The sequence below is a fragment of the Hyperoodon ampullatus genome (genome assembly GCF_949752795.1).
Source record: "Hyperoodon ampullatus genome assembly, chromosome: 9".
NCBI classification, from domain to species: domain Eukaryota; kingdom Metazoa; phylum Chordata; class Mammalia; order Artiodactyla; family Ziphiidae; genus Hyperoodon; species Hyperoodon ampullatus.
The window spans coordinates 100,203,042-100,230,731 of NC_136922.1; the positions used below are offsets into that span (position 1 = coordinate 100,203,042).

General features: G+C 36.9%; 1 protein-coding gene across 1 annotated transcript in view; it reads left to right on the top strand.

Moving 5' to 3' along the window:
• The window catches only part of CNTNAP2 (contactin associated protein 2), a gene marked incomplete at both ends in the record, with an annotated part of 2,063,650 nt that overhangs the window by 924,430 nt on the left and 1,111,530 nt on the right, over positions 1–27,690 (top strand). The window contains 2 exons of the mRNA XM_079711872.1: positions 4,151–4,294; positions 7,771–8,035. Of these exons, the coding sequence (XP_079567998.1) occupies positions 4,151–4,294; positions 7,771–8,035 (409 nt within the window). The remainder of the gene's footprint in view (positions 1–4,150; positions 4,295–7,770; positions 8,036–27,690) is intronic.

Here is a 27,690-nt window from a genome sequence, read left to right on the forward strand (position 1 = left end):
TTTGAAGTACCATAGAAGAGGTGAGAAATCCTGGAACATTAGTAATGGGCAAACACAATTCCAATTTTCAAACAACAGAATTAAAAATTTGGGGTTATAGACCCTTTGCGTTTGTGATTAAATCTATGAATATTCATGCACACACAATGCTTTCTATGGGGTCAGCAGTTTCATTGACACTTTGAAGCCCCTCTAGATAGAATACCATGTTTGAGAACCTCACCTGTAGACTAAAATGCCTGAGACATATTTGTTAGAGAGACACAGGAAACAAATTTTAATTTACTAGAAAGAATCAGGAGAGACTCAACATATTTCTCTTTGTAGAGCTACTACCTGATTACTTTCCTCAGATCCTGCAGTTATTGGCAAAAGCTGCAATGAAAATGGTTGGGCCTACCTTTATATCTCGACATGTTTACCTGAATATAAAGGGATTCTCTTGGCTTATTTGTTTAAAGAAAATTAGGGACTATAGTAGAATTGGTCTCTCAGTGTTTTTGCACACATCTCCTTGCACGAAGGGCTCATTATGACTAACAAAAGACACACCTATTACTCAGGAAATTGCAAGGATTTTAGGAGCTCTGTGCCAGGAACTGGGAACAAAGACCAAAAATATTTATTATACTACACCATTATTCAATATTTCCATCATGTCGACAAAATAAACGTAAATAACCTCAAGAGCATACATGGTAGGAAAATGTAGACATGAGTTCTGAGTAGTTATTAATTTTTTGTTTAATGTAATGTATTGAATTTAAAGCTTATATAATTTAATTTTTAACAATGACTCTAACAGTCAGTTCTCATGAGCCAGTATTGGCAGGATCCAGCACACCACTGCCAGCGGTTAATTAAATAATACCTAGCCTCATTCCCGGGGATATATTGATACATAACGAAAGAAGCAATAGAAGACAAGTTTGTTCCTTTGACATAACTCAATTTGGGCATTTCTGGGGGAGAGAAGCCTTAACCGTTCACCTCACTGACCTCTCTGTAGCCTGTTAAAAGTGAGCCAGTCACCGCTGCAGTCAAGCTGTAGCTACATGGTGACCTGAGAAGCGTGCAAGGGTGTACAGAGGCAGTTCACTTCATTCTTCCTCCTTCAGCCAGTGACAACACAGGGCAGGACACAGACTGGTGTTTGTCCTGGCTTCTCTCCCTTCTTTATCCAAATGCCAAGATACACCCACTTTGGATATTATGCCCTTGCCTTTGCCATATGGCTCTGCTTGGAAAGTAGAAGAATGCCTCCCCCTTGTCCATTGCAGAACTGGGCTAGGATTTTAGAAACCGGTTGGAATTTTGTAGAGAATCAACTACATGAGCCCAAATTGGAGCCATAATCCTGGGTTTGAATCCCTTTTTGCCCCTAACTCATTGTGTGACAGTGGTGAAATCACATTCCCTTTCTATAAAGTGAATATAATAGCACATTGCTCATAGGGTTATGTGAGGAGACAACAGGAAGTAATAGAAATCACCACATATATCAGTTATAATTAATAAGACTGAACATAACAGATACATGTTTATTCCTTTCACATAAAAGGAGCCTACAGGCAGGTAGCCCTGGGCTCAAATGGCAGCATCACAGTCATCAAGACCACAGTCTACTTTTATCCTGCTGCTACTCCATCCCCTCTGCAAATCACTCCAAGATAGTCACTCACGTTCCAATTTGCATTCTAGACAGTGCGAAGGAAGGGAGTGAAGAAGACTGTGCCCCAACCATCCCTTTAATTATAGTCCTTGGAGTCACACACAACCCTTCCACTTAAATTTCATGAGACCAAAACTTGTTCAAAGAGGTTGGTAAATGCCATGTATTGTTTGGGGAGCATGTGCCTAGCTGAAAAGCAATGATTTTTTCTTAAAGAAGGTGGGAGAAAGGACACTCAGAGGTATCTAGCAGTCTCTGCCACCCTTTGGAAACTCTTGGTAGCTAACAAAATGGTCAGTGCAATTCTTTTTTAGAGTCAACATTGTCATTGAATGGCAGTGCCATTCATAAGGCAATTGTGTGAGTCATAGCAATATCAGATTATTAATCTAACAACTGCAACAGTGTTTTTTTACCATGGGAATGATTACAATATCAGAACGTGTTTCCCTTTATTGATGAGAATACATAACAAGAAACAAGTAGTGAGCACCTAATATCAAATGATGAGTTACATTAGGAATTGGGATTTGAACCCACATCTCTTAATTGTAAGGAATCTGGTAAATTGAGCCTGTGATGCTTCACCAGGGTACCTTCTATAAGGTAGAACATGAGCCAAGGGTTGTCGAAAACAGAGAAACTGTAAGGAGTGTGTGAATCATTATCCGGAAGGAAAATGAAAGTCCCCCCATAAAGAAACTACGCACACAGAGAAGGAATAAAACAATACTTTTAACTAGCATTTAGTAATATTATTCAAATGTGATGTTGCATGTCATTAAGCCTGGAAGATTTTATTACTGGAGCAGAAATTGATAAAATTGATAAAATGAATTTTAGATGGGAAATACAACACTCCATTAAAGTATCATTAATTCTTACCTTTGTTATTAATTACATGTATATAGCACCTAATAAGTTCAGTTCAATGCCACTTGAAAATATTTTCCTAATCTATTGTAGAATACTCTCTATTATTCATTTTGTAGTTTCCTTATTATTTTTTACGTATTCTTAGTTTTCTTCCCATGTTTAAAATCTAAGGTAAATGATATATATACAGCTAACTGGTATTAATACATTTAATTTTATTTTAAGTGAGATTTTTTGGTTTTTTATACTGTCTCATAAACCATCATTAATTTGTGCTTTTTCCCTAAAACCAGTTAAGTGTTTAAAATGCATATACACACTACTATATATAAAATAGATAAACAACAAGGACCTACTGTAGAGCACAGGGAACTATATTCTATATCTTGTAATAACCAATAATGGAAAAGAATCTGAGAAAGAATATATATATGTGTATAACTAAATCACTTTGCTATACACCTGAAACTAACAACATTGTACATTAAAAATTAAAAAATGGTTAAAAAATAATTTGAAACATCTAAATTTTTTAAAAAGTAAAAATAAAATGCCAAAACATAAATAGCAGAAGCATAATTTGTGTCTTCTAAAACCCAAAGATCTCTGCTTTATATATAAAATATATGAAGTCTTGACATTGAAATATGTCTTTCATTTTCAAAACTTTGTAAGAAAAATTGGTAATTTAATAATAATTAAGAGAAATATATCTGGTTTATATATCTTGATATTACAGCTATGATTAATAGATTCATTCACTACTAATTCTTTATTAGCAGTAAATGTCATTGGCAATACATAATTAAGTATAATTTTGTATTATATGAAATTGATATTTAGTACTATAATTTGATCAAAAATATGTAGAAAAATATATACTCTCTTTTTATAGGCAATGATTGCTTAAGAATCACGGGAAGGAGCATTGACCTTATTCCTTAGGACCTAGGAGACCTATAATATCTTTAAACCTGTACTTCTCAAATTATAGCCCCCAAATCTGAAGATGTTCTGAATCAATGTTGCAATTAGACTTTTGGAACTATTTTCAGCATTCACAATAAGACCAATGAATTTTTTACTCTAATGGTCATTAGACTATAATGTCTAAATGGGCTGAATACAATTTTCCTTGCTTTTGGCTGAAGTTTTATAAACTTAATATATTAATGCTGGTTATTTCATAATGGCTAGAAGCATTTATTGATAGTATAGTATGTCTTTGAATGATAAGCATAAAAATGTATTCTTAATATTACTTAATAAAAGATATTTGCTGTGTAAAATCTTTTAAAACAGTCCCAGGAAAATTGATAAACTGTCTTCTGTGTATTAAAATGCTAGGGGTTGTTGCTATTTTCTTGTTCAAGTTATAATCTAATTTTCAGAATTAATGACAATTAGCATATACTTCAATAACAACATAATTTAATATGCAACAGATTTTGGAGGCAGAAAAAAATGTCTGTATATATTGGTCGAGGTAAAGATAACTGACCTTGGATCTATTAGTAGTTTTGTCTAATTTATTGTAAATGTTTTTGTTTTTTAAGTCGAATACAGCGTGAATGTTGACATTTTGTCTTTTTTTTTCCAAAGATAACCTTTGGAGGCATACCTTTCTCGGGTAAGCCAAGTTCCAGCAGTAGAAAGAATTTCAAAGGCTGCATGGAAAACATTAACTACAATGGCATCAACATAACTGATCTCGCAAGAAGGAAGAAACTAGAACCCTCAAATGTGGTAAGGTTTTTCACCCCCAAAATATTGGTTCATAGAAAAATCAAAGAAATTTTATTGTGTCTGGACTGTTAATAAACAACAGCATCATAGCATTTATCATCAGGCTTGTGGTGAGTTCAACCATATAAAACTAACTTTAGAGTTACCTGAAGATATGGAGATATTGAATTTACTCTGAGAATAGATACCAGTTTTTGAGTTAAATTAACCAGAAAGAGACAATAAGTTTGATTCAGGTGGGGCCCAGAATTTCACCCCCAGTGTTTCTGGATTCCCCATGGCAGAGGAACAGGCATACCTCATCGCAGCTGTTCAGCAGCCCTTAAATCGGCAGCCTCATGTTTCCAATGTCACATCGTGTATAGCTCTGCATTTCTTGATTATGATGTAATTCAATAGTTTAAAAGTTTTAAAACCAGAAACTTTATTATATTTACTTCCATGTTTCCAAAGTTAATTCACTCAACTATGTAAAGAAATAAACTTCTTGTCAAAGCTAAACATACCAAATATTATGCAATTAAATAAAGATTGATTAGATTGGATAGTGAAATCTGTGACCCAGAAGCTCACAGTGGTCTTCTCTGACTCTGGTGTGAGTGTTTCCAGGTTGAACTATTTCAAGAAGGAGAGTAGAAATCAAAGAAACATGTTAGTACACTTGCGTTCCTACGACACCATATAGGATGACTACAAGATATCAACTTAAAAATCTGGTATGTGAGTTCCTTATGGCCCTGCAAGAGCAGGAGGTTTCTTTAATCCCAAAATGTAATTGAGAAGAGCCTGGGAATCCAGAGATCCATATATCTGGAAGCCAGTGGGAGTGGATAATATAATGAGTATTTGTGCTATGCTCTAAAAGACTCTGGTCTTGTTACCCCAAACTTGAGTCTCGGGTTTTCATGAAATTATCGGACAAATGGAAATGCTGAATGAATAACCAAGAGTTCAGGTTGGATATAAGAAACTATAAAATAATAATTTAATGCAAAATTTTTCTTTACTAATTATCTTTCTTTAAAATAATGATGAATTTATACTAATAGTTAAAAATTGAACTTTGGTGAAATTTTCTCATAAGATATATTGACTGTAGAGAAAAATAATAATAGCTCCATGTATAGGCAAAAGGCACTGTACAAGACCTGTTACGTTTATGGTAATCTAAGAACAATACTACAAGGGAGATATTGTCATAAACATTTTGTAGATGAAAACTGAGATTTAAACTGGAAAAATAACTTTCCAATAAACATAGATTGTGGATTCACACTATCCGACCCCTGAGGTCATGGTCTCTTTCCATGCTGTGTTATTTCTTATCCAGAGCAGTATTTATACATAGGCTATTTTAAGTTTTGGATAAAATGGCCTCAGAGTCCTTTTGTTTCCTCAGAAATTGTTACTTAAGATAGAAGCGTACAGAATCCAAATCATCATAATACCTTTTCCATTATTTACACCTTTAAGAAGTAAAGTGTTATTTCTGCCCAAACCTCCCAGTTGGTCCTCAAATGTATTAATTAGGTACCCAAACTACAGAGAATTGCACTCCGGAGACTCATTCCAAAATCAGCTTTAACCACAAAATATATATTGTGCTTATAAATGCTATTTTAACTTGAATAACAAAGACATTTAGAAAAGCATGAATTATCTATAATTATGTTTGTTAAAATAGAATGAGCAGACATAAAAAAGGCTTTTAAACAAAAATATACCTATGTATTAAAAGTTTAGGCAGTATAGAGGCAAGTTGGACATTTGCAAGCAGCTCTACAAAGGCAAATATTTACGTAGGAAATTTGCTTTCAAAGATGTCAGGTGCTGATATTTCAGTGGAATTGACAGCACTCATCCTGCACCCCTCTCCATATACACACCCATTTCCTCATTATACGCTGGATCCAGAGTCAGCACCATTACTCAGAAAATACCTTTAACTTTGCGGGGAGACAATCCCCACAGCACAGGCATGCAGTCATTTATGACATCTCAGTTGTTATGCACCACCAGTTCTTTTCATCGGGAAAAGTAAGCATTTAAAAATAATCATCTGTGAAGTCACAGCACAAATTTAATTTGAATATTAATTCAAAGAGACAGCCTAGCTTAATGTACTGAAGTGGAAGAGCTATGCATCTAGGGACAAATATGCAGTGTTGTTAAACAAACAAACAAACAAAAAATGAAGTGAAAATGTCTCCAAATCATGTTCCTCAAGATATGGTGGGTTAAAAAAAGATGGAAGAATATGTAGATTTTCATATCTTTAAAAGGAAGGTACTTAGACACTAGAATATAAAATTCAGTGTATTTGAATAATAAATCAAATTTCCTTGTACCAAATAGAGGGAGTGTGAAGGGGAAGGAGGAAGCTTTAATTATTGCAAGTTTTCTTTTCCTTTTGTACATTCATGTCACTGTTTCCACAAACATTAATGTGTTATATATGCACACTTCATGGGAATTTATTTATTTTATAAATTTATTTATTTATCTTATTTTTGGCTGTGTTGGGTCTTTGTTGCTGCACACAGGCTTTTCTCTAGTTGCGGCGAGTGGGGGCTACTCTGCATTGCAGTGCGCGGGCTTCTCATTGTGGTGGCTTCTCTTGTTGCAGAGCACGGGCTGTAGGAGCACGGGCTTCAGTAGTTGTGGCACACAGGCTCAGTAGTTGTGGCTCACAGGCTCTAGAGCACAGGCTCAGTAGTTGTGGTGCACGGGCTTAGCTGCTCCGCAGCATGTGGGATCTTCCCGGACCAGGGCTTAAACCCGTGTCTCCTGCATTGGCAGGCGGATTCTTAACCACTGCGCCACCAGGGAAGTCCCTCATGGGAATTTAAATGAGATTTTTGAGTTGAATAACAAAATAATCTGAGATAATCACAATCATATTGATGCTAAATAGTTAATATTAATTCATATATATTAGGTATTGAGATAAAACCCAAGAGTATCTGCCCCATAATAGTTTAATAAATAGCAACCGAATGATCATAGTTCCCACTGAGACCAGATTTATATATTAATAAACATTTGACCAAGGCCATCCAAAAGAGGACAAAGGCATTCTCTCCCAGGCTGATGCAGCATCAGTAGTGGGGGAGGGAAAAGCAGCTCTTTGCTGTCTTCAGAAGGTCCAGTGGTCCACACCCAAGCCCACCACACAGGGACACATCCATTCCATAGTCAGCCCATCACATCGGGTGTCAGTCTCTCAATTCCATGATGGATGGTGCCTGTATGAATCCGTCAACTTGATAGCCAACTGCCGTACCCTGTTAGCTATAGCAGGAAGGACATGCCGAGGTATCCGATTGCTGCATCCGTGTCACACTGCTGCACATGAGAATTTCACACAGGCTCAAGTTCTGCTTTGAAATTTGTAAAACTGTCGCTTTGTCTACCGTCTTCCATGGATGCTTATTTTATTCTACATTTTCCTTAAAGCATGCCCTTCTGTTTTCCAGGGAAATTTGAGTTTCGTGTGCATGGAGCCCTACACGGTACCTGTCTTTTTCAATGCTACCAGTTACCTGGAGGTGCCTGGACGGCTTCATCAAGACCTGTTTTCGGTTAGTTTCCAGTTCAGAACTTGGAACCCCAATGGTCTCCTGCTTTTCAGTCGTTTTGCGGATAATTTGGGCAACGTGGAGATTGACCTCACTGACAGCAGAGTCAGCGTTCACATCAACATCACACAGACCAAGATAAGCCAGATAGATATTTCCTCAGGTCAGTGCAATCTATTCAATGTTCGCTCCTGAAACTGCTATTGTGGTTTCCACAGTTAAAGTTCTGTTGTTGGTATGTTGGTGTCACATGCTCGTGATTATGTTTGGAACCAGACTTTTGAGGTACTCTCTTAGCTGCCCTGAGTGCGGATTGAATGAGGGAAACAGAACCTTGCTGAGATGGTGAGGGTGGGCGAGGAGGAGAGTTGGTTGACACTGTCTCAGAGGACTGAAACCTTCCATTTTTTTTTTTTTGCAAATGCTGGTTCTTTTTGAATAGAGCAGTGGATACTCCTCTAAGTTAATGTTATATGTTTAAAAACAAAGCATGTTTATTTGATTAACATAAGAAAGAGTAGTTTATCTTTTGACCTTATGGGCATTCAAATACCTTTTACTATTAGTAATAAGACTGTATTGATTTAATTATGACTTTAAAGGTATATTTTACTGCTTGAATCAAAAGCTCAAAGTGATCTTGCTAAATTTCTACAACGTGTCAGAAAAAAAGTGGGGGTGAGTACAAAGAGGAATGACAAGAGATACATATCGACTGAGGGCAGACTGGCCTGGCTAAGCGGAGTAATTTTTAAACTTGGCACGGTAGTGGTGTGATAAACTGAGACTTAGGTAATATTGTTGTTATTTGAACAAACTTGGCGACCTTGGGATATTCCTTGATTATGATGGTGCAAAGAAAACTGAGATTGCAAAGTGAGATGTCATAAACAAAGAGAATAATGTATGATATGGGACTGATAAATAATTTTTAAAAATCGCCAAATTTCTCTAGATGTCTCTTGCAATAGGTGTTTTAAGTAAGTACTTATTTTAAGTAAAGAACTATTTAGAAATGGAAGACAGAAGGAAAAAGAATGTTTTCTGAGCCCCTTACAGATGTACTAAACACTGAGAGAGGAAGTTCATAACATAAGGCTCAACTGTGTGACTGTGGACTCTGATTTCTAAATATTCCGTATTCACTCGTGACACCATATGCATACATCTGACACAGTTGCTAACATATTGTATGATTTGGTCCATCTCATTTCTCTTCTATGCTATCAGCTCCTTGAAGGCAGAGGCCACGTCCCTGCATATAGAGCAGCACCTGTAACATAAGAGGTGCTCCAGGAATGTTTGAATTCAGCACTGTGGCTCCTTGAACACAGAATATCTCCTGCTCAAGGATAGGTGTCTTTTCATACAATAGGCTGTGTGTTTCTGTATGGCCTGGCTTTGTGGACTATTACTGAAAAAGACTCAAGGAAGACAGGAACCATTATGTTACAGATGTCTCTGAATTATAGAAATCAAAAGCTATTGTGAAATACCTAGATGTTTACTTTTTCTGTTCTTATGTTGTTAGTTTTGCTTTTTCCCTGAATGTTCAGAGTCAAAATGATTGATCACTATATTTTATCACTACTTCCCAGTATAAATCCACCTGGGAGATTTAGAGGAAACAGAAATTATCTGGAGAGACCAGAATAACACATAAAACAAATACACATACAAATATTTACCACAGTTGAGAAATTCCCCACTAGATTCTGTTATGTTTAATGATTCTTTTCTAATGCTTAAACACGTAAAAATATAAGGATGAAGGCCTCCCTCCTGGCATTCACTGAGCAAACCCGACCTCTTGGTGGTTTTCCACATAACAGGAACCATTGTAATTAAAAGAATAGGATCTTAAACATAGTGATTAATAGACATTTACTAATTTAATTTGGTCTAATTTAGGACTCCAAGATACTCTCATCTATTTTAAACTGTGTTTATTAAAATATAAACGAAAGAACAAAGGAATCCAATATGCAATAACTAATTTACCTTAATAGATTTGCTTAAATATGGTAAAAGTAGACTTCAGACGTTTTTGTCAATTTAGCTAAGAATCTGTGCAAATTAAGGAGAACAGATGTGAAATCCAAAATTTTATATAGTCTCACTCTTATATAGTCCAAAGAAAATATTTATGTTTCAAAGATTTCCATTTTTTCCCATACATGGAGGACACTAATATTTGGTTTAACAAAAGGAAATCATTCTGTATTATATATACTCTATTCATTTATTGTTGAAGTATAGTTGATTTACAATACTGTGTTAGCTTCAGGTATACAAGAAAGTGATTCAAATATAGATTCTTTTTTAGATTCTTTTCCCATTATAGGTTGTTACAAGATATTGGATATAGTTCCCTGTGCTATACAGTTAATCCTTACTGTTTAACTATTTTATGTGTAGTATTGTGTGTCTGTTAATCCCATACTCCTAATTTATCCCTCCCCTCCCTTTCCCTTTTGGTAACCATAATTTTATTTTCTATGTCTGTGAGTCTATTTCTGTTTGGTAAATAAGTTCATCTGTATTATTTTTTAGATTCCACATATAAGTGATATCATATGATTTTGTCTTTTCTCTGACTTACTTCACTTAGTATGATCATCTCTATGTTCATCCATGTTGCTGCAAATGGCATCATTTCATTCTTTTTTATGAATGAGTAATATTCCATTTTATATATGTACCACATTCTTTGTCCATTCATCTGTCAATGGACACTTAGGTTGCTTCCATGTCTTAGCTATTGTAAATAGTGCTGCAATGAACATTGGGGTGCATGTATCTTTTGGAATTAGAGTTTTTGTCTTTTCCGGATAAATGCCCAGAAGTGGGATTGCTGGATCATATTGTACTTCAAATTTTAGTTTTTTAAGGAACCTCCAAGACTGTTTTCCATAGTACCTGTACCAATTTACATTTCCACCAACAGTGTAGAAGAGTTCCATTTTCTCCACACCCTCTCCAGCATTCATTATTTACAGACTTGTTGATGATGGCCATTCTGACTGGTGGTGTTTTGATTTGCATTTCTCTAATAATTAGAAATGGTGAGCATCTTTTCATGTGCCTATTGGCCTTCTATATGTCTACTTTGGAAAAATGTCTATTTAGGTCTTCTGCCCATTTTCAGATTGGGTTGTTTTTTTGATATTGAGTTGTATGAGCTGTTTGTATATTTTGGAAACTAAGCCCTTGTTGGTTGCATCATTTGCAGTTATTTTCTCCCAATCCCTAGGTTGTCTTTTCATTTTGTTTATGGTTTCCATTGCTGTGCAAAAGCTGATAAGTTTGATTAGGTTCCATTTGTTTATTTTTGCTTTTATTTCTTTTTGCTTGGGAGACTGATCTAAGAAAATATTACTATGATTTATGTCAGAGGATGTTTTGCCTATGCTCTGTTCTAGGAGTTTTATGGTGTCTTGTCTTATATTTAAGTCTTTAAGCCATTTTGAGTTTATTTTTGTGTATGGAGTGAGGAAGTAGTCTAACTTCATTGATTTACATGCAGCTGTCCAGATTTCCCAACACCACTTGCTGAAGAGACTGTCTTTTCTCCATTGTACATTCTTGCCTCCGTTGTCAAAGATTAATTGACTGTAGGTGTTTGGGTTTACTTCATTGACCTATATATCTGTTTTTATGCAATACCATGCTGTGTTGTTTACTGTAGCTTTGTAGTATTGTCTGAAGTCTGGAAGGATTATGCCCCTGGCTTTTTTCTTTTCCCTCAGGATTGCTTTGGCAATTCTGGGTCTTTTGTGTTTTGAATAAATTTTAGGATTATTGTTCTAGTTTTGTGAAAAAAATGTCATGGCTAATTTGATAGGGCTCACATTAAATCTGTGGATTGCTTTGGGTAGTTTGGCCATTTTAACAATATTCTTCCAGTCCAAGAGCATGGGATATGTTTCCATCTCTTTGAATCATCTTCAGTTTCCTTTACCTTGGAGGTGAAAGTCTTATACACTGAGAACTATATCTACCCTATTCTTATCAACAGCATGAGCACTGAAGAATGACAGTACTATTTTACTTCTTTTTTGAAATAGCTTGGTTGCAAAAATGTAGGAGATAACAGAAGATCTAGAAGAGGAAAACACTAATAACATGTTGTTCACACACACACACACACACACACACACACACACATGTGTGTGTGCTACTTCTAAATAATAAGTTCTGTAGTCTAGGATGAAGGTAAGTCATTTGGTTGAAAAGCCATCTTGGAAAATATTGTTCTTTGGTGATGAATTCAAAATAAATTCAATAAGTTAGAGACTATTCAATATATTATTCACTCTCTCACATTTTTTCCCTCTAAGTTGTGATTAATTTTTAAGTCTCATTAGTTATTGACTATGACTTGTAAAAATTAATCAAACTCTGAGTAACCTTGAATTTGCAGAGTGGGTTATCTCTCTGTGAAAATATTTTCCAACTTGCAACATCAACTTTCATAAAACATTCTACTACATTTATTTCTATTTAGAACAGAGGTCACTGACTGGTGAATATATATTTATGCAATACCTTTAACTAGGAATAAGTGCTAAAAAGAAAGAAAATGCTGAAAGGGTCAAATGAATAACATCTGTTCACTCTGAGAATAATTTTCATTTTAACTTTCATATCCATTACCCTGGGAAAGGTGGACCTAGAGATGATTTTGTGCACCTAAATTGTATCCAGCTTTTTTGAGGTGTGATTGACAAATTAAAACTGTATATATTTAGGTTGTACAGTGTGATTTTTTTTAAAGATGTACAATGTGATATTTTAATATACATGTACATCATGACAGGATTACCACAAACAAGTTAATACATGTATCACCTCACATAGTTATCTTTTGTGTGTGTGGTGAGGACACTTAAGATCTCTCTCATTTTATTTTGTATTTAAGTATACTATGCAGTATTGTTAACTATAATCACCATGCTGTGCATTAGATACCCTAGAACTTTTTCACCTCCTGACTGTGAAAGTTGGTACTCTTTGACCAATATTCAACAAGCCCCTGGCAACCACCATTCTACTCTTTGATTCTATATGACTTCTAGTCTTTTAAGATTCTACATATAAGTGAGGTCATACAGTATTTATCTTTTTTTGTCTCTTTCATTTAGCATAACATCCTCCAAGTTCAAATGATTTTGATCAAAACAGTGAGAAAGGGCTTCCCTGGTGGCGCAGTGGTTGAGAGTCCGCCTGCCGATGCAGGGGATACAGGTTCGTGCCCCGGTCTGGGAAGATCCCATATGCCGCGGAGCGGCTGGGCCCGTGAGCCATGGTCGCTGAGCCTGCACGTCCGGAGCCTGTGCTCCGCAACGGGAGAGGCCACAACAGTGAGAGGCCCGCGTACCGCAAACAAACAAACAAAAAAAAACAGTGAGAAAATATTTTATATCATACTCAATACTTACTGAAACAAAGTTTTATGAAATAAAATTTACCTTGAGCTTTAATGTGCTCTCATAATTTTGATGTTTTCTTTTCTAACTTTTTTCTTTTCCATTAAAAAAAAGTCACCATGACCCACTAAATGATTTCATGACCTAAAAACAAGCTGCAACCCATAATTAGGAAAACACTGACCTACAGATTGGTCTTCTCATTTGAAGAGTTGGAATTTTTTAAAGTTCTAATTGCCTGAGGATATGTACTCCATCAATCCATATTAGGAAACTAAATGTATCTTCCAGGAACAATATTATAATATTATAATAGTAGTAAAAAAATATCCATGTGTAGTACTGTCTGATACGTAGCCAAACAAAAGAAAACAAAGCACACACACACACACAAAAAAAAAACCTGCCTACCATTTGAAATAAGTTTTTTATTGCAAACTGCTTCAATTTTATGCCACTAAATTACAGACAGATGTTTAGAATCATACTCTGAAATTTTTGTCTGCTCATATCAGTAAGGTCATAAAATGTGGTTCAGCATTTATATGGTGGAAGGAAAGTGATTTCTGTTAATGACCTTTCTCACCTATTGAAAAACAAAAATCAATTTCTATCCACGTAAACAAAGCCTTTTAGAAGAGCCATTCAGAATATGCCTTCCTCCTAAATCAACTGTTTGCTAAGCTGAATTATTCAAACCTCCTCATTCTGTTCATGTAGACATTGCTTCAATTATAGAATGACTTCTCAGCATCCACACTGCTTCAGAAACCTGTACTCAGCAAACATCATCTTTGTATTTCTGTCTCCAAAGGGAATCTTTCCGGGGTCTCTTTTTATTTCTGTTTTGTAGTACAATTTCCTTTGTAAACCTTTTGATAAACTTCCATTTAGGTGCTTTAAGGGAAATTATCTTAGTCCAATCAAGCTGCCATAACAAAATACCATAGAGTTCACGGCTCATATACACACACTTATTTCTCAAAGTTCTGGAGGCTGGAAGCCTGAGATCAGGGTACCAGCCTGTTTGAGCTCTGGTGAGGGTCCTCTTCCTGGTTGCAGACTGCAGGCTTCTTGCTGTGTCCTCACATGGTGGAAGGGGTGAGGGAGCCTGTGAGGTCTTCTTTATAAGAACACTAATCCCATTCATGAAGGCTCCACCCTCATGACGTAGTACCTACCAAAGGCCCCACCTACTAATACCATACTGGGCATTAAAATTTCAGCATGTGAATTTTGGGGGACACACACATTCAGACCATAGCCTAAGGAGTAGACATTTTCTTGGCTTTGTGTGTAGCTGGGGAACTTGCTGGCAAATACTGGCAAGTTCCCAGTTCAGTCTCAGCAAATTTATTTCCCTGGGGCTACTCCTGGCACTGTCTATCCTAAGCAATTAGGATATCTCCTCTCTTGATTTTATGAACGTTTGAAGATGTAGTTAATATATTAATATTTGAAAGAATTAATTCACACCAATTTCAAAGTGCAGTGATAACTTGCATCATGAGATTTATTTTTCCTCACATAAGAAAAACTGGTTTATTTTATAATACTATTTTTTATGTTTTAATTACTTATTGAGAATTGATTTTCAGCTGTATGATTTCAAACTGCATATAAATTTCTAGATTTCTTAAATTTCTGTAACTCAAGAAATAAGTAATGTTTAGGCATTACTTCACATTTGTCAAATACTTTGTTTTACAGTAGTTGAAAACAAGTAAATATTTTAAATGAAGAGGTGATTTTAAAGAGTATATCCTTATGTGGAATACTATTATGTTATGAGAAATCATGTTTCTCAAAAATATTTAATACCACTGGAAAATATAAATAGTAAATAAAAGTGTTTACAAAAATTTATATAGATTATGACCCCAATATTATTATAAATATATAGATAGTTAGAAAAGAGATCTGAATGAAATAAAATCTGGATAATGCTAACTAATTATCTCTAACTGGTAGGTTATCAGTCCATTACTAATTTCTTAATACATTTTCCATAATATCCAAATTTTCCAAAACAAACACCAAGCATAAATAATTGAGGGTGAAATGATATTCCTAAAAAGTATAATGCTTAACAACATTATGAATGGAAATTACATAGGGTAGGTTATATCGATTTAAAAAGTCTAGTTTCCCTACTTAAACAGAAGGATATATATAACATCAGTTTTTTAAGTGTGTCCTTAAACAATGGGCTTCAACTTAATTCCTTTAATGGCATTTACATAACAAATGGAACATTTTATGTTGGGTCTATGAGCTTTTATTTGAAAATACACATAACTAATTTTAAACCTTATTTTTTTTTTCAGGATAAATAAAGGGAGGGAGGGAGGAAGGGAGGGGGAACTAGATGAATTCATATATAAAGGCATTTTCCCTTAAAACTGTTGCTAGCTATCAGGGAAAAACAGATTTTATTTTTCTCTCTTAATAGTGAATCAATGAATACAAATCTCTCTCTTTCCAAACAGTCTACATATACTTCTACCAAAAAAGTATCTAAACATTGATTTTAGAAGTTTTTACTTTTTGACGGTCTTCTAGATATCCAAAGTGTTCAAGGAAAACTCAGAAATTCATCATTTTAGAATTCTGAAAACAAAACATGGCTTTGGATTCTTAGGGGAGATGGAGCCTGAGGAAGGTTGATTCATGGAGCATCGTGATCATTTTAACTAGGAGCCTGGATGTGTGCTAGGATAGCATAGGTCCTCTTGTTTAGCAACAGCCAAAAGTGAGACGCACATAGAGCTATAGATACAGATCTACAGATATAAATATAGATAACCTTGGATATACCTACAACACAGATTGCTGATTTTATTCTCCCAAATTCACAAATAGACTTGCTGTAAGAGTCACATGGTACCAAGTAAAAAGCATCTGAGTGAACAGTGTGTTGCTTCTAGGTAGTGTCACCTAACTGACTTTTTATTATATTTCAATTCCCAAAGTGGCTGTGCTATCATCATGCCAGCTGAGTGGAAATCTACCTTCAATTATACTTCATTGCATGCTGGGGCATTTCCACATCAATAGAAGCATTATATTCCAACATGAAAGAAAAAAGAGACTGGGGGGAACATTTTGTGATATGATGTACTGACTTATTCTTTAGGAAGCAAAGGGGACATTTTAATTTATAATCACACAGCAGGATACCATACCCACTCTAGCTTCTACAAGGTTTGGGGGCCTTTTAAAATATTCCTTGCCTTTTTCAGGCAAGATGAATATAACATGAGTGTGTGTGTGTGTATAATAATTTTTAAAAGTTGCAAGGAGAGGGTGAAATTTAGTAAACTTAGGTGGATAAAATGGAGGTTAAAAACTCCCAATAGGGACCGGGTCATGTTTTAAAAGCTTTAGTTTACTGTACAAATGAACTAATCAAAGAGAAAAAAATCAGACATCACTACTACAAACTATGAGAAAAAAAATGAATTATGCCAGAACAGCAAAGGACACAGCTCAGGAGTCCCGAACTTAATATACGGATGCAATGAATATGCTTCCAAAACAAGAGAAGTGAGGACACAGAGCAGAGTAGTTTTGCTGAGAGGCCCTTCATCTTTATGCTTCATATAAGTTTAAGAACTGAAATTTCTCTGACAGATGAGTAATTGGTAAATTTAAGCAATATAGATTTATATAATAGATGATAAGTCAACTGTATTAGTCAGGGTTCTCCAGTGAAAACCAATAAGATGTATAGAGAGAGAGGAAGAGATTTGTTAGAAAGGATGGGCTTATACAATTCTGGAGGCCGAGAGGTCAAAAGCTGGAAACCCAGGAGACCCTGTGGTGTAATTTCACTCTGAGTCCAACGGCCTGAGAACCAGGAAAACTGATGGTATAAGATCTAATCTGAAAGCTGGCAGGCTCAAGACCAAAGGAACACCAGTGTTTCAGCCTGAGTCTGAAGGCAGGAAAAGACCAGTGTCCCAGCTTGAAGACCATCAGGCAGAGAGAAGGAATTCCCTGTTACTCTGCCTTTTGGTTCCATTCAGGCCTTCAGCATATTGGATGAGGCTCACCCACATTTGGGAGATCAGTCTGCTTGACTAAGGCTAAGATTCAAATGTAACTTTCACCCAGAAACACCTTCACAGACACACACCAGAATAATGTTTAACCAATCATCTGGGCACCCTGTGGCCAAGTCAGGTTGACACATGAAATTAACTGTCACATCATAGATATTTTTTACCATTGAGTATATAATTTTGTTTTAAATAGTTAACAAAATAAAAATAGTGTTGGCATAGAAAAATCAGAGATTTACCTTCATAATCTGAAATAATGCAAACTCATTGGACTGGAACCTCTCCCCCAAACCCTCATGATGAGAATTACCCTGGGTAATTAACTCAACCAGGAAATTCAGACTGTGAAATAGTACCATTTGACTATCATCTTCCTGTCTTTTTCTTTGACGAATTTAAGCAATTTGAGCAATGAGAATTTAGGCTCATTGGGTTATCTATGACTTCATTATAATTAGTTGTGGAAATGAGTCTCTTTGGGAGAGGTTTCCTGCTGATTCTGGAGGGCTACTTGGGAACTTCTGAAATTAACTTGAGATCAGCCTAAAGAATGATTCCTCTGGTTGCTCTCTGAGATGTTTACCTCAAGTATTTCTTAGTCTCTTTCCTTTGTTTATAAAAGCTCTTAACAAGAAAATGTGTGGGGAAGCCACACAATACTGCTTAGAAAGTATTACCTTTGGTGACATTGTATCAGGAAATAATTATGTGTATGGACAAATCTTTGATCATAATTCAATTTTATGATTTATTTTATTCTGACACATTTCCCTTGAGGCCTTTCTAACCTAAGCACAGACCCTAATTTTGGGGTTTTGTTTTTGTTTTTGTTTTTGTTTTTCTTTGCGGTACGCGGGCCTCTCACTGTTGTGGCCTCTCCCGCTGCGGAGCACAGGCTCCGGACGCGCAGGCTCAGCGGCCATGGCCCACGGGCCCAGCCGCTCCGCGGCATGTGGGATCTTCCCGGACCGGGGCACGAACCCGCGTCCCCTGCATCGGCAGGCGGACTCTCAGCCACTGCGCCACCAGGGAAGCCCCAGACCCTAATTTTGATAACTGAATTCCTACAGTTATTTCTGAGTCCTCTTTCTTCTCCAGCCACTGCTTTTTTTCTCTCACTCCTTAAGATCTAATTTTTACAAGTAAAGTTCTGCCTAGATCTTTGCTGTAGCACTTATTAGCATCTGATATTTTCTGAAAGATGCTGCTAATCTGCCAGTCATTCTTCTAGCACCTCTAGTCTTTCTGCAATCACTTCAGAGATCGGATCCCTATCGCTGACCCTCTGTCCACAGGCTGAGATTTTGCTACCCCTAGACGTTTCACCCTGCTGCCAGTGCCCTGCCTGGAGACTGGAGGACTGCTCACCTCTGATTTCCCAGCAGTCTTCCTCCCCCTCATTCAAATTCCCTGTTATTTTATCTTTAATCCTGACATTGCTGACTTGAGTCTAGACTACAACCCACTGTTGCCTATAAATATCGCCTACCCCTTTGGACATGAGTTTCAACCGTCTCCCAACCTGAACCGCCTCTTTCAATTCCTGTGCAGACCTATGCCAACTCTCCACCTCCCTCCTTCATCAAATGCCTATTGCTTCTTGGCATACAGATATGACACAGTTTACTGAGAGACGTGGGGAGAGCTATAAGCAGAGAAGTAGTAAAGTACTGATACAAACAGTGCCTCAAGTTCTTAGCTTTGACTGGGCATAGATGGTTGGCTGACACCATAGCCAAGATTCCAGTAGAGAGGAGGCTTCACTTTTAATGCTTCATGTCATGATGGGGGAAGGAGTCGAAAAAAGCTGCCTTATTAGAAAAGGGAGGCCCCCTGGAGCCCAGTGGCTGATATCAGTCTGCTTCTCTGCTGTGCTGACTCAGATCTGCTGATCCAGCTCTGCTATGGAACTAAAAGTCTGGAAGAAATGAGACTCCAGGGTCATCCAGATGTGTCTCTCATCTACTCCTGGGATTGCAGTGATGACTATGATGATCGCTAATGGCGACTGAATGCTTACACCATGCCTGTCCCTGTGCTAAGTCCTTCACAATGAATTAACTTGCTTAAGGCTTCAGTTGACTTGTGAGTTAGGTACAATTGTGAAACCTTCTTTCTAATTTATATCAATGGTAAAATCATTCTTGTAGTATCCGAGTTCAAAACCTTTAGAAAATTCACATTTTGTTCTTCGTCTTTGCCTGGCACACGTAATGATTTAGCAAGTGCCCCCAGTTCTTTGGAAGTGCTTTCTCCATCTGTTCCTTTTCCTAGTTCAAAAAGCCATCATTTAAAAAGATAATAAAGGCCATCTTACTTGCCAGAATGAGTGTTTCTTTTCAATCACTGTCCTATTTTTATGGCATAGCAGTTATAAGCATATATCTCTGGAGCCAGATTTCCCAGTGGCTAATACTGATTGAGGTCTTTCTCTATTTCAGTCACTGTTTAAACGAAGATAATGTGCACAAAGTATTAACTCATTTAATTCAATAACTCCTCAGTATAAAGGCTATTATCATCTGCATTAAATAGACGAAGAAACAGAGGCATAGAGATAGAATAACTCACCTAGACCACTCCAGTTAGTAGTTAGAAAAGTTTGAAAAAGAGTCCAGAAAATATCTGGGTCTGAAGTCAGCACTTTTGGCCATTCGACTACACAGCCTCTCATATTAATTCAACACACTGGCTTTCATTCACCGAGGATCAGGCATTGTTGAATATGACACGTCTGATATATTTGTTGAATGCAGCACCTCATACCAATGGTGCCCTGATCACGTCTCATTGGGATTCTCCCAGGAGTCTTTTTCATACTCTCCCTATTGTTTCTCATTTCTCTCTCTCACATTATCCAAGTTTATATTTCTAAAATGCAAGGAAAATACTTTGATATTTTCTTCATTACCTATAAGTCCTAATTTCTGAGCAGACTCATTTCATGAGTATGCCCAAACTGAGCCCAGCTGGAGTTATTTGGCCTCATTTTTCCTGCTTTACACTGTAAACTCTGACTACTTTCCACTATCTGCCAAGAATCCCATCCTCTAAATGCTACCCCAGCAAACTCCGACTCATCCTTCAAGATTCAGTTTTCGTAACATTTAGTAATAACTTAGTATCATTTCCTCTCTCAAACCCCAGAGAATAATCTACCATCCTCTGGTATATATGGCACCCCGTATCTTGGATAATAACAATCGTTCTTTGTTCTGTCTTAAATTGTAAACTCCTCCACTCTCTCTGGATTCCTAGAATTTATCACAACACTTGGCAGAGAATAGGTGATCAATAGTTTCATCTTTGCTTTTTTTGTTGGAGCTACACTTGGGCGGTGGCAGCATCCTTGTTCTTCTCTCTGCTTCCCACCTCTCAACAAGTCCACTCCATACATCCCCTCCTGATGAAAATTCCAAAGTGAGTGCTTCTACTGTGTCATCATATTCCCATTGGAAAATCTTCCATGAAGCCCTCAATTTTTAAGATGAAGTCCCATGTGTTTTCCACAAAAAGCCTGAGCACTCATCCCATGGTGATCTCAAATCCTTCTAAAATTTTAAGCTACTTTTATTGTTTTCACTAGTTTGAAATCGTATATTATGTAGTTCAGATGTTTGACTACCCTGGTTGAAACGGCTTAATCTCCTAAAGCTTTCAGAGGACAGAAATCCTGTTCTTACTTCGGCCTCTGAGCTGAGCACAATCTTATACGTGGCATGTTTCCCAATATCCAGTTGATTGATTTTTTTTAATGAACTGATACCAAGATGTTATAAATGTAACTTTGTAATTCTGTTGTCTTCATCAATTTATATGAACCAAATTCGTTGTGAATTGAGAGTAGCAAGTATCTCAAGGAAATAATTGCTTAACTGTAGGAGGCTAATGTGTGTGAAACTGATCAGGACCTGAATTTTGATGTGATAGTTTTATAGCAGGAAGAGTTGTTTTTTAGTGTATTGAAGCCTAGAGCTGTACTGGGTAAACTCTTATATGAATAAAATAAAAGTATATCTACGCGTTTGCCGAAAAATGTATTCTCAGGAGCGTGACATGAAGTAAAACATTGAAATCAGTCATATTCCCTTTGTATTTATTATTTCCACATAGAATACAAAAAGGTAGAAATATGCAAGATTAAAATTAATTTAGCTCTATTCTTCAGTCTTAGGAATGCATTTGACATGATAATGCCAGGGAAAAATAAGGAAATCAGTGTTTTTTCAACCTTCTATTTAAGGCCCCTGATCTCCAGTCAGTTCTACACTTACTTAAAACGACTTTCCATTTGTTGTAGGAGCCTAGTCTGACTTTCTTTGTCAAGGGAAATGACGTCTTAGATGATCAAATTGTGTTGTCTCTGACTTCTATTTGGTAACTCCAGTCAATAACCCTTTCTCTACTGGATAACTTAATAAAACCTAAACTTCAGAGTAACTTCATAGGAGACACTATACATGATGTGGAGGAATAAATAGCACCTCCACCATCCTTCCATCCCAATCCCAGAACAGGCACCTATTTTTCCTATAGGTTCACATAGGACCATAGGGCACATACTGGTTGCCCTTCTAGAACACTTTATTCACTGTGATGGGAAGAATAGAGCTAACAAATTCTCCATCTTTTCATGTATTCTTTATAATTCAACGCTATAGAGGAAGATGTGAAATCTGGATTGTCCATGTAGATGCATTGGCAGGTACACTTCTAACCTTTTCTAACCAAAGAGCTATGTATTCTATTTCATGCAGGATAATCAGCACGATAGGCGTACCTAACAAATGGTTCGTTCATTAAAAGCTTGATGAGGGAAATAAAACCCTTGATAGTCTCTATAAGAAATACTTCCCTTAGGAAACTGAAAGAGAAAGAGGGTGTTCTATATCTTTATGTATTTTTGGCTGCCTGGAGCAGTTCTGTAATGCACAGTGCAATTTATTACATAGAACAGCCAATGGGCATCACTCTTGAAAAAAAATACAGATTGTGAGCTCTGTTGCTGTGAATGAGTGGATCTCCAGTAATGAATGCAGCTGGTAGGTGTGTGAATGTGTAGGAGCGTGTAGGTGTGTATGCTCTTTAAAAACTTCAATCTTAAATGAAGTTAAAAACCTTAAAATTCACTAATTCTATTTCTAATTGAGTGCTATCATGTCTCCATTTGCCATGTTTGAAAGGTTTAGAATAGAGTTAATCAGTAAGATGATGTGACATTAAAGTCAGAATTATAGCTCTTCCTGAACTTTTCTAAAGTGCTTGCTTTCTTCCATTCCCTTTTCTCACACATTTGAGCATTTACCAAAAATATTAATAATAATAACAGTTCCTAGCTTTTCTGGTTCCCTATTTTCCCCTTAATGAAACCATGGATATTAATACAGGGAGGTGGGGAGAAGAAATCTTAAGGGACAGAACTTCTAAAGCACTGGTTTTGAACTGGGTGTGATTTTTTTTTTTTTTTTTTTGCAGTACGTGGGCCTTTCACTGTTGTGGCCTCTCCTGTTGCGGAGCACAGGCTCAGTGGCCATGGCTCACGGGCCCAGCTGCTCCGCGGCATGTGGGATCCTCCCGGACCGGGACACGAACCTGTGTCCCCTGCATCGGCAGGCGGACTCTCAACCGCTGCACCACCAGGGAAGCCCCTGGGTGTGATTTTGACTCTAGCGTATATTTGGCAATATCTGGAGACATGTTTGGTTGTCACAAATTGGGGGATGGGTGTGTGCACACACGTGGGCATACACTACTGGCATCCAGAGGATGGAGGACAAAGATACTGTTAAATATCCCATAAAATACAGGAAAAACCTTCCTCCCTGCCAAACAAGGATGTATTTGGCCCCAAATGTCAATAGTGCCCAAGTTGAGAGGTCTCTTCTGTTAACACTCCCAAAGCCCAGTGCCCGTAAGGGAGGAATCCAGGCTCACCTCCCCTCCGTGTGTGGACTTCCGTTGTCTTCTCTAGTAAATAAGTTAAGCTGATTCCTGAGGTTCCTTTTAGGACCATTCAGAGTTTTTCTTTTCTTTATCATTTTGCTCTATGCTGTTTTGATCTTCCTCCTTTTTTTCCCCCTTTCCCAGTATATATGTGCTTTGAAAAAATCCTAGACACCTTCCATTTTACTTGTGCTTTCTTTGTGAAGTTTTTGCACTTCTAAACCATGAAGAGACATTGTTGATTCTTCTCTAGTATGGTCAGAACTAATCATACACTGAGATTGTTCTCCTAGTAAATACTCTTCTGTGCTATTCTAAACCATGCTTTATTATTTGTACTCTTGTTTTATACAAGCTCTAAACTCTATTTTTCTAAATATGTGTACTCTCTAGTGCTTTGTACACTATAACATGTTCCTCTCATTTTTATCACTAGCAGGCACAAACATAAATTATGTGTCTGTGTGTGAGTTTGGCATTAGGTAGTAGGCATTTATCTACATGGTCAAAATAATCGACTGTCAATATTAGATTCAAGTGTTAGAAGAAAAATGAACTATAATAAAGGTAAGAGAAAGAGAATTTTAGAGTGGAAATGAGCCTTAACTGGAATCTATTAGTTTTCAAAGCATATTCCTTAGAGGTATAAGCTGAGAGACGAAAGAGGGATAAGTGAAGGTAGGATTCAGCCAAGAAGAGAGCGAGCAATGGACGCCTTTCTCCCACCAGCGTTCAGCTTCCTCTGCCGGAGGAATTATCTGGCACCTTCTCTGAGGAGTCAGTGTAGAAGTTTGTCCTTCTCATCATGGGCTCCTCCTTGCTGTTATCAGCTCCTAAGTGTGGGACTGTTGACAGCAGAGAGGCCAGCCTTCTCTTTGCTACCTTTATCTCCCCAGAAGTCCCTTTATTACTCTGGTCTTTGATCTCCACAAAAAATTCACATACCACTCTGTGAGAATCATAAAATAGAGAAATTATAAAGTAAGAGGGGAAAAGTCACAGTTTTCCATAAAAATCCACTCAAGTATGTGATTTCAGTCTTATCTACATACATACACATAGATGCACATACACACACACACACAATCTCATGTACTCACACACATTATTTCCTGACTCATTCATTAATACACATTGGCTACCAAGTATGTGCTAAAGCATTGAGGATGTAAACGGAGTGCCCTGTGTATAAACCCACTCTATAATCTATTATCTATTATATCTATCTATCTATCTTTCTATCTATCTATCTACTTGGTTATCCACATAGTAGCCAGGGAGATCATTTAAAAATCAGATCATGGTACTCCCTGAGAAGAAATCCTTCAATGAGTTTCAACCCTAACTTCTTACCATAGCTTATTACACCTCCCATGATCTGGCTTCTACCTACCTCCCCAAACTCAGCTGTTCCTTCTTGCCCTATGTTTACATTGCTTGAATAGTCAAGTTCTTTAAATTTGTAGGGTCTTTGTACTTTAGGTTTTTCCTATCCCAGCTTGACCCTTTTATTGTCTTTTATATCTGAGTCTAAATTTAATACTTATTACTCTTTACCATATAGTTTTGTTTATTTCCTTTATAGCTTTTATTACACTCTATACATATATGTATATTTGTCTCTTATTATAGTATTAGTACTGTCCACTCCTTGTCCCACCCACTTGCCATCTCCAATGAGAAGTCACAATAAGTATACTCAAAATCCTGAAAGTTTACAAAAATAGTTTAAAATAGATGAATAATAAGATTGTATCTTAAGGAAAATGAATTGAATCTATTTGGAATGACTGTTGAAGGAGATTGGAGATAAACTCTGGAAAGAACTCTAAGGACTGCAAAAGGAATAGAATATCAACCAAGACAATGTTGTTTCACGAAAAACAACAATTAGAAAGAACAGAGCTAGCATACTAAGGGGCACTCTGTGACAGATATTGGGGACTTGATATATTCTACCTCACGTGTTCGTCACAACAAATCCTGAAATGGCCATTGTCCTTTTATAAGGAGAAAGCCAAAGCTCATAAAGATTATACCCATTCTCTAAGTTCTAAAGTGGCAGAGTTAGTACTTGCAATGAATTGGGTTCTCTCCCTAAGCCCATGCACTTTCTAGTACCCCATGCTAGTAAAAAAACTAACAAACAAACAAAAACAATAAAAAAGTGGCAGGTATTCCAAAAGCTAGGGAAAATGTTGAGATACCAAGTAAATCAAAGGATAAATAAGAGGAAACCAGTGAAAGGAAAATGGTGAGTAGGATTAGAGTTACTGTTTCATAAGGTTAGAAGGTAAGAAAAAAAGTGAGAAATGGGCAGATAATTGATAGTAATGTCAGTATATATCTAGCATGCAAGCTGTTGTATAATAACAACCAAATATAATCGAATATAAAATATACTTTTCAACTGATCCCTTGAAATAACTTCTCTCAATACAGATACATCAAATAGTTATATCTTGTCAGGGTACTCAGGCAAAAGTCTATTTTCGTGGCCTAAGTTTAGTATTTCCACTCTTCAGTTTCACCTGCTTGAATATAATTGTTTTGTTTCTTTGCCAATAATTTTACAGAAAGCAGTTTCTAAAGGGTAAAAAAAATGCACATATAAAACATAACTTTCATTTCGCATGTATTTGGTAGTCTGTTTTGTTTGCAAATCCAGAAAAAAACAATGGTTCTTCTCAGGAATCTTTTTTTTTTTTTTTTTTTTTTAACACGTTGCTCCAGTATGTTTTCACTGCTGCTGAATGGTTGCTACCAGAGCGCAGAGCTAGAAAGAACAGCAGGGTCTTCCTTTGGCTTCCACATACTAATTTGGAAATGGAACTGTCTTTGGGAAGCCTCTCTTGTTCATTTTGATTTTTGGATGTAGTTATGCATCCAAATTTCTTTTCCCTGATGCAGCCATGGAAAAGCCGTGTTACCCTGAACTTTGCCAACAGGAAATGGTAAGAAGCATCATACCTTATGCCCCCAAATATGTATCTTGAATTTAGTGAACAAGACAATGTTGCAACTGCCAGTACCCAGCAGAAACATTCTGTAGCAACAATATTGACTTGTGTACACAGGAGATGAACCCTCCTCCAGGAAACCAGATATTAATCTATTCAAATTCAAACATTTTATAATCAAAAAAGTATCTACTTATTCATTTGTTCTGATCTCTGCCTTCCTCTTACCTAAATAATTGATATGCATTGAGAGTTAGATAAGGAGCAGTGTGTTGTGATCAAGAACTTGAACTCTAGGGCTTCCCTGGTGGCGCAGTGGTTGAGAGTCTGCCTGCCGATGTGGGGGACAAGGGTTCGTGCCCCGGTCCGGGAAGATCCCACATGCCGCGGAGCAGCTGGGCCCGTGAGCCATGGCCGCTGAGCCTGCACATCCGGAGCCTGTGCTCCGCAATGGGAGAGGCCACAGCAGTGAAAGGCCCGCGTGCCGTGCAAAACAAACAAACAAAAAAGAACTTGAACTCTAGAACCTGAATGCCGGGGTTCAAATCTACCGTTATGTTCAGTATCCATCAACTACTTAAACTCTCTGGGTCACAGGTTATTAGTTTGTAAAATGGCCTGATGAAGATGATAATAGTATCTACCTCTCAAGCTGGCCTTGAGAATTAAATGTGAAATGGTTAGAAGGGTCTCTGACTCATACAAATATTAGGCTGCGCTACTGTTATGTTATTGTTACTTATTCCTGGTAGTATGGAAACAAAGAGGACAGAATCAATATCTCCAATAATTTACAGTATAGTTGAGGAGATAAAAAGTAAATAAATGGACACCTGACTTATCTATATGATGTTAAAAACAATATGAGATTTAATTACTGGTAAAATCACACCAGTTTATAAGGTGTGCTTTTTATGTAAATATACACTATAAACACTGTGCTTAAGTTATAATTACAGTCATATTACATTAGAATCCAAAGAAATTTTACAGATTGTACCACTGGTTCATTAAAAAAAATGAGGAAGCAGGCTCAGATGTTAAGAGTTCAGCCCAGCCTCCTTTATCAAAGATAAGGTGACCATATGTGCATGGGTTTATCTCTGGGCTTTCTATCCTGTTCCATTGATCTATCTTTCTGTTTTTGTGCCAGTACCATACTGTCTTGATTACTGTAGCTTTGTAGTATAGTCTGAAGTCAGGGAGCCTGATTCCTCCAGCTCCATTTTTCTTTCTCAAGATGGCTTTGGCTATTCGGGGTCTTTTGTGCTTCCATACAAATTGTGAAATTTTTTGTTCTAGTTCTGTGAAAAATGCCAGTGGTAGTTTGATAGGGATTGCATTGAATCTGTAGATTGCTTTGGGTAGTAGAGTCATTTTCACAGTGTTGATTCTTCCAATCCAAGAACATGATATATCTCT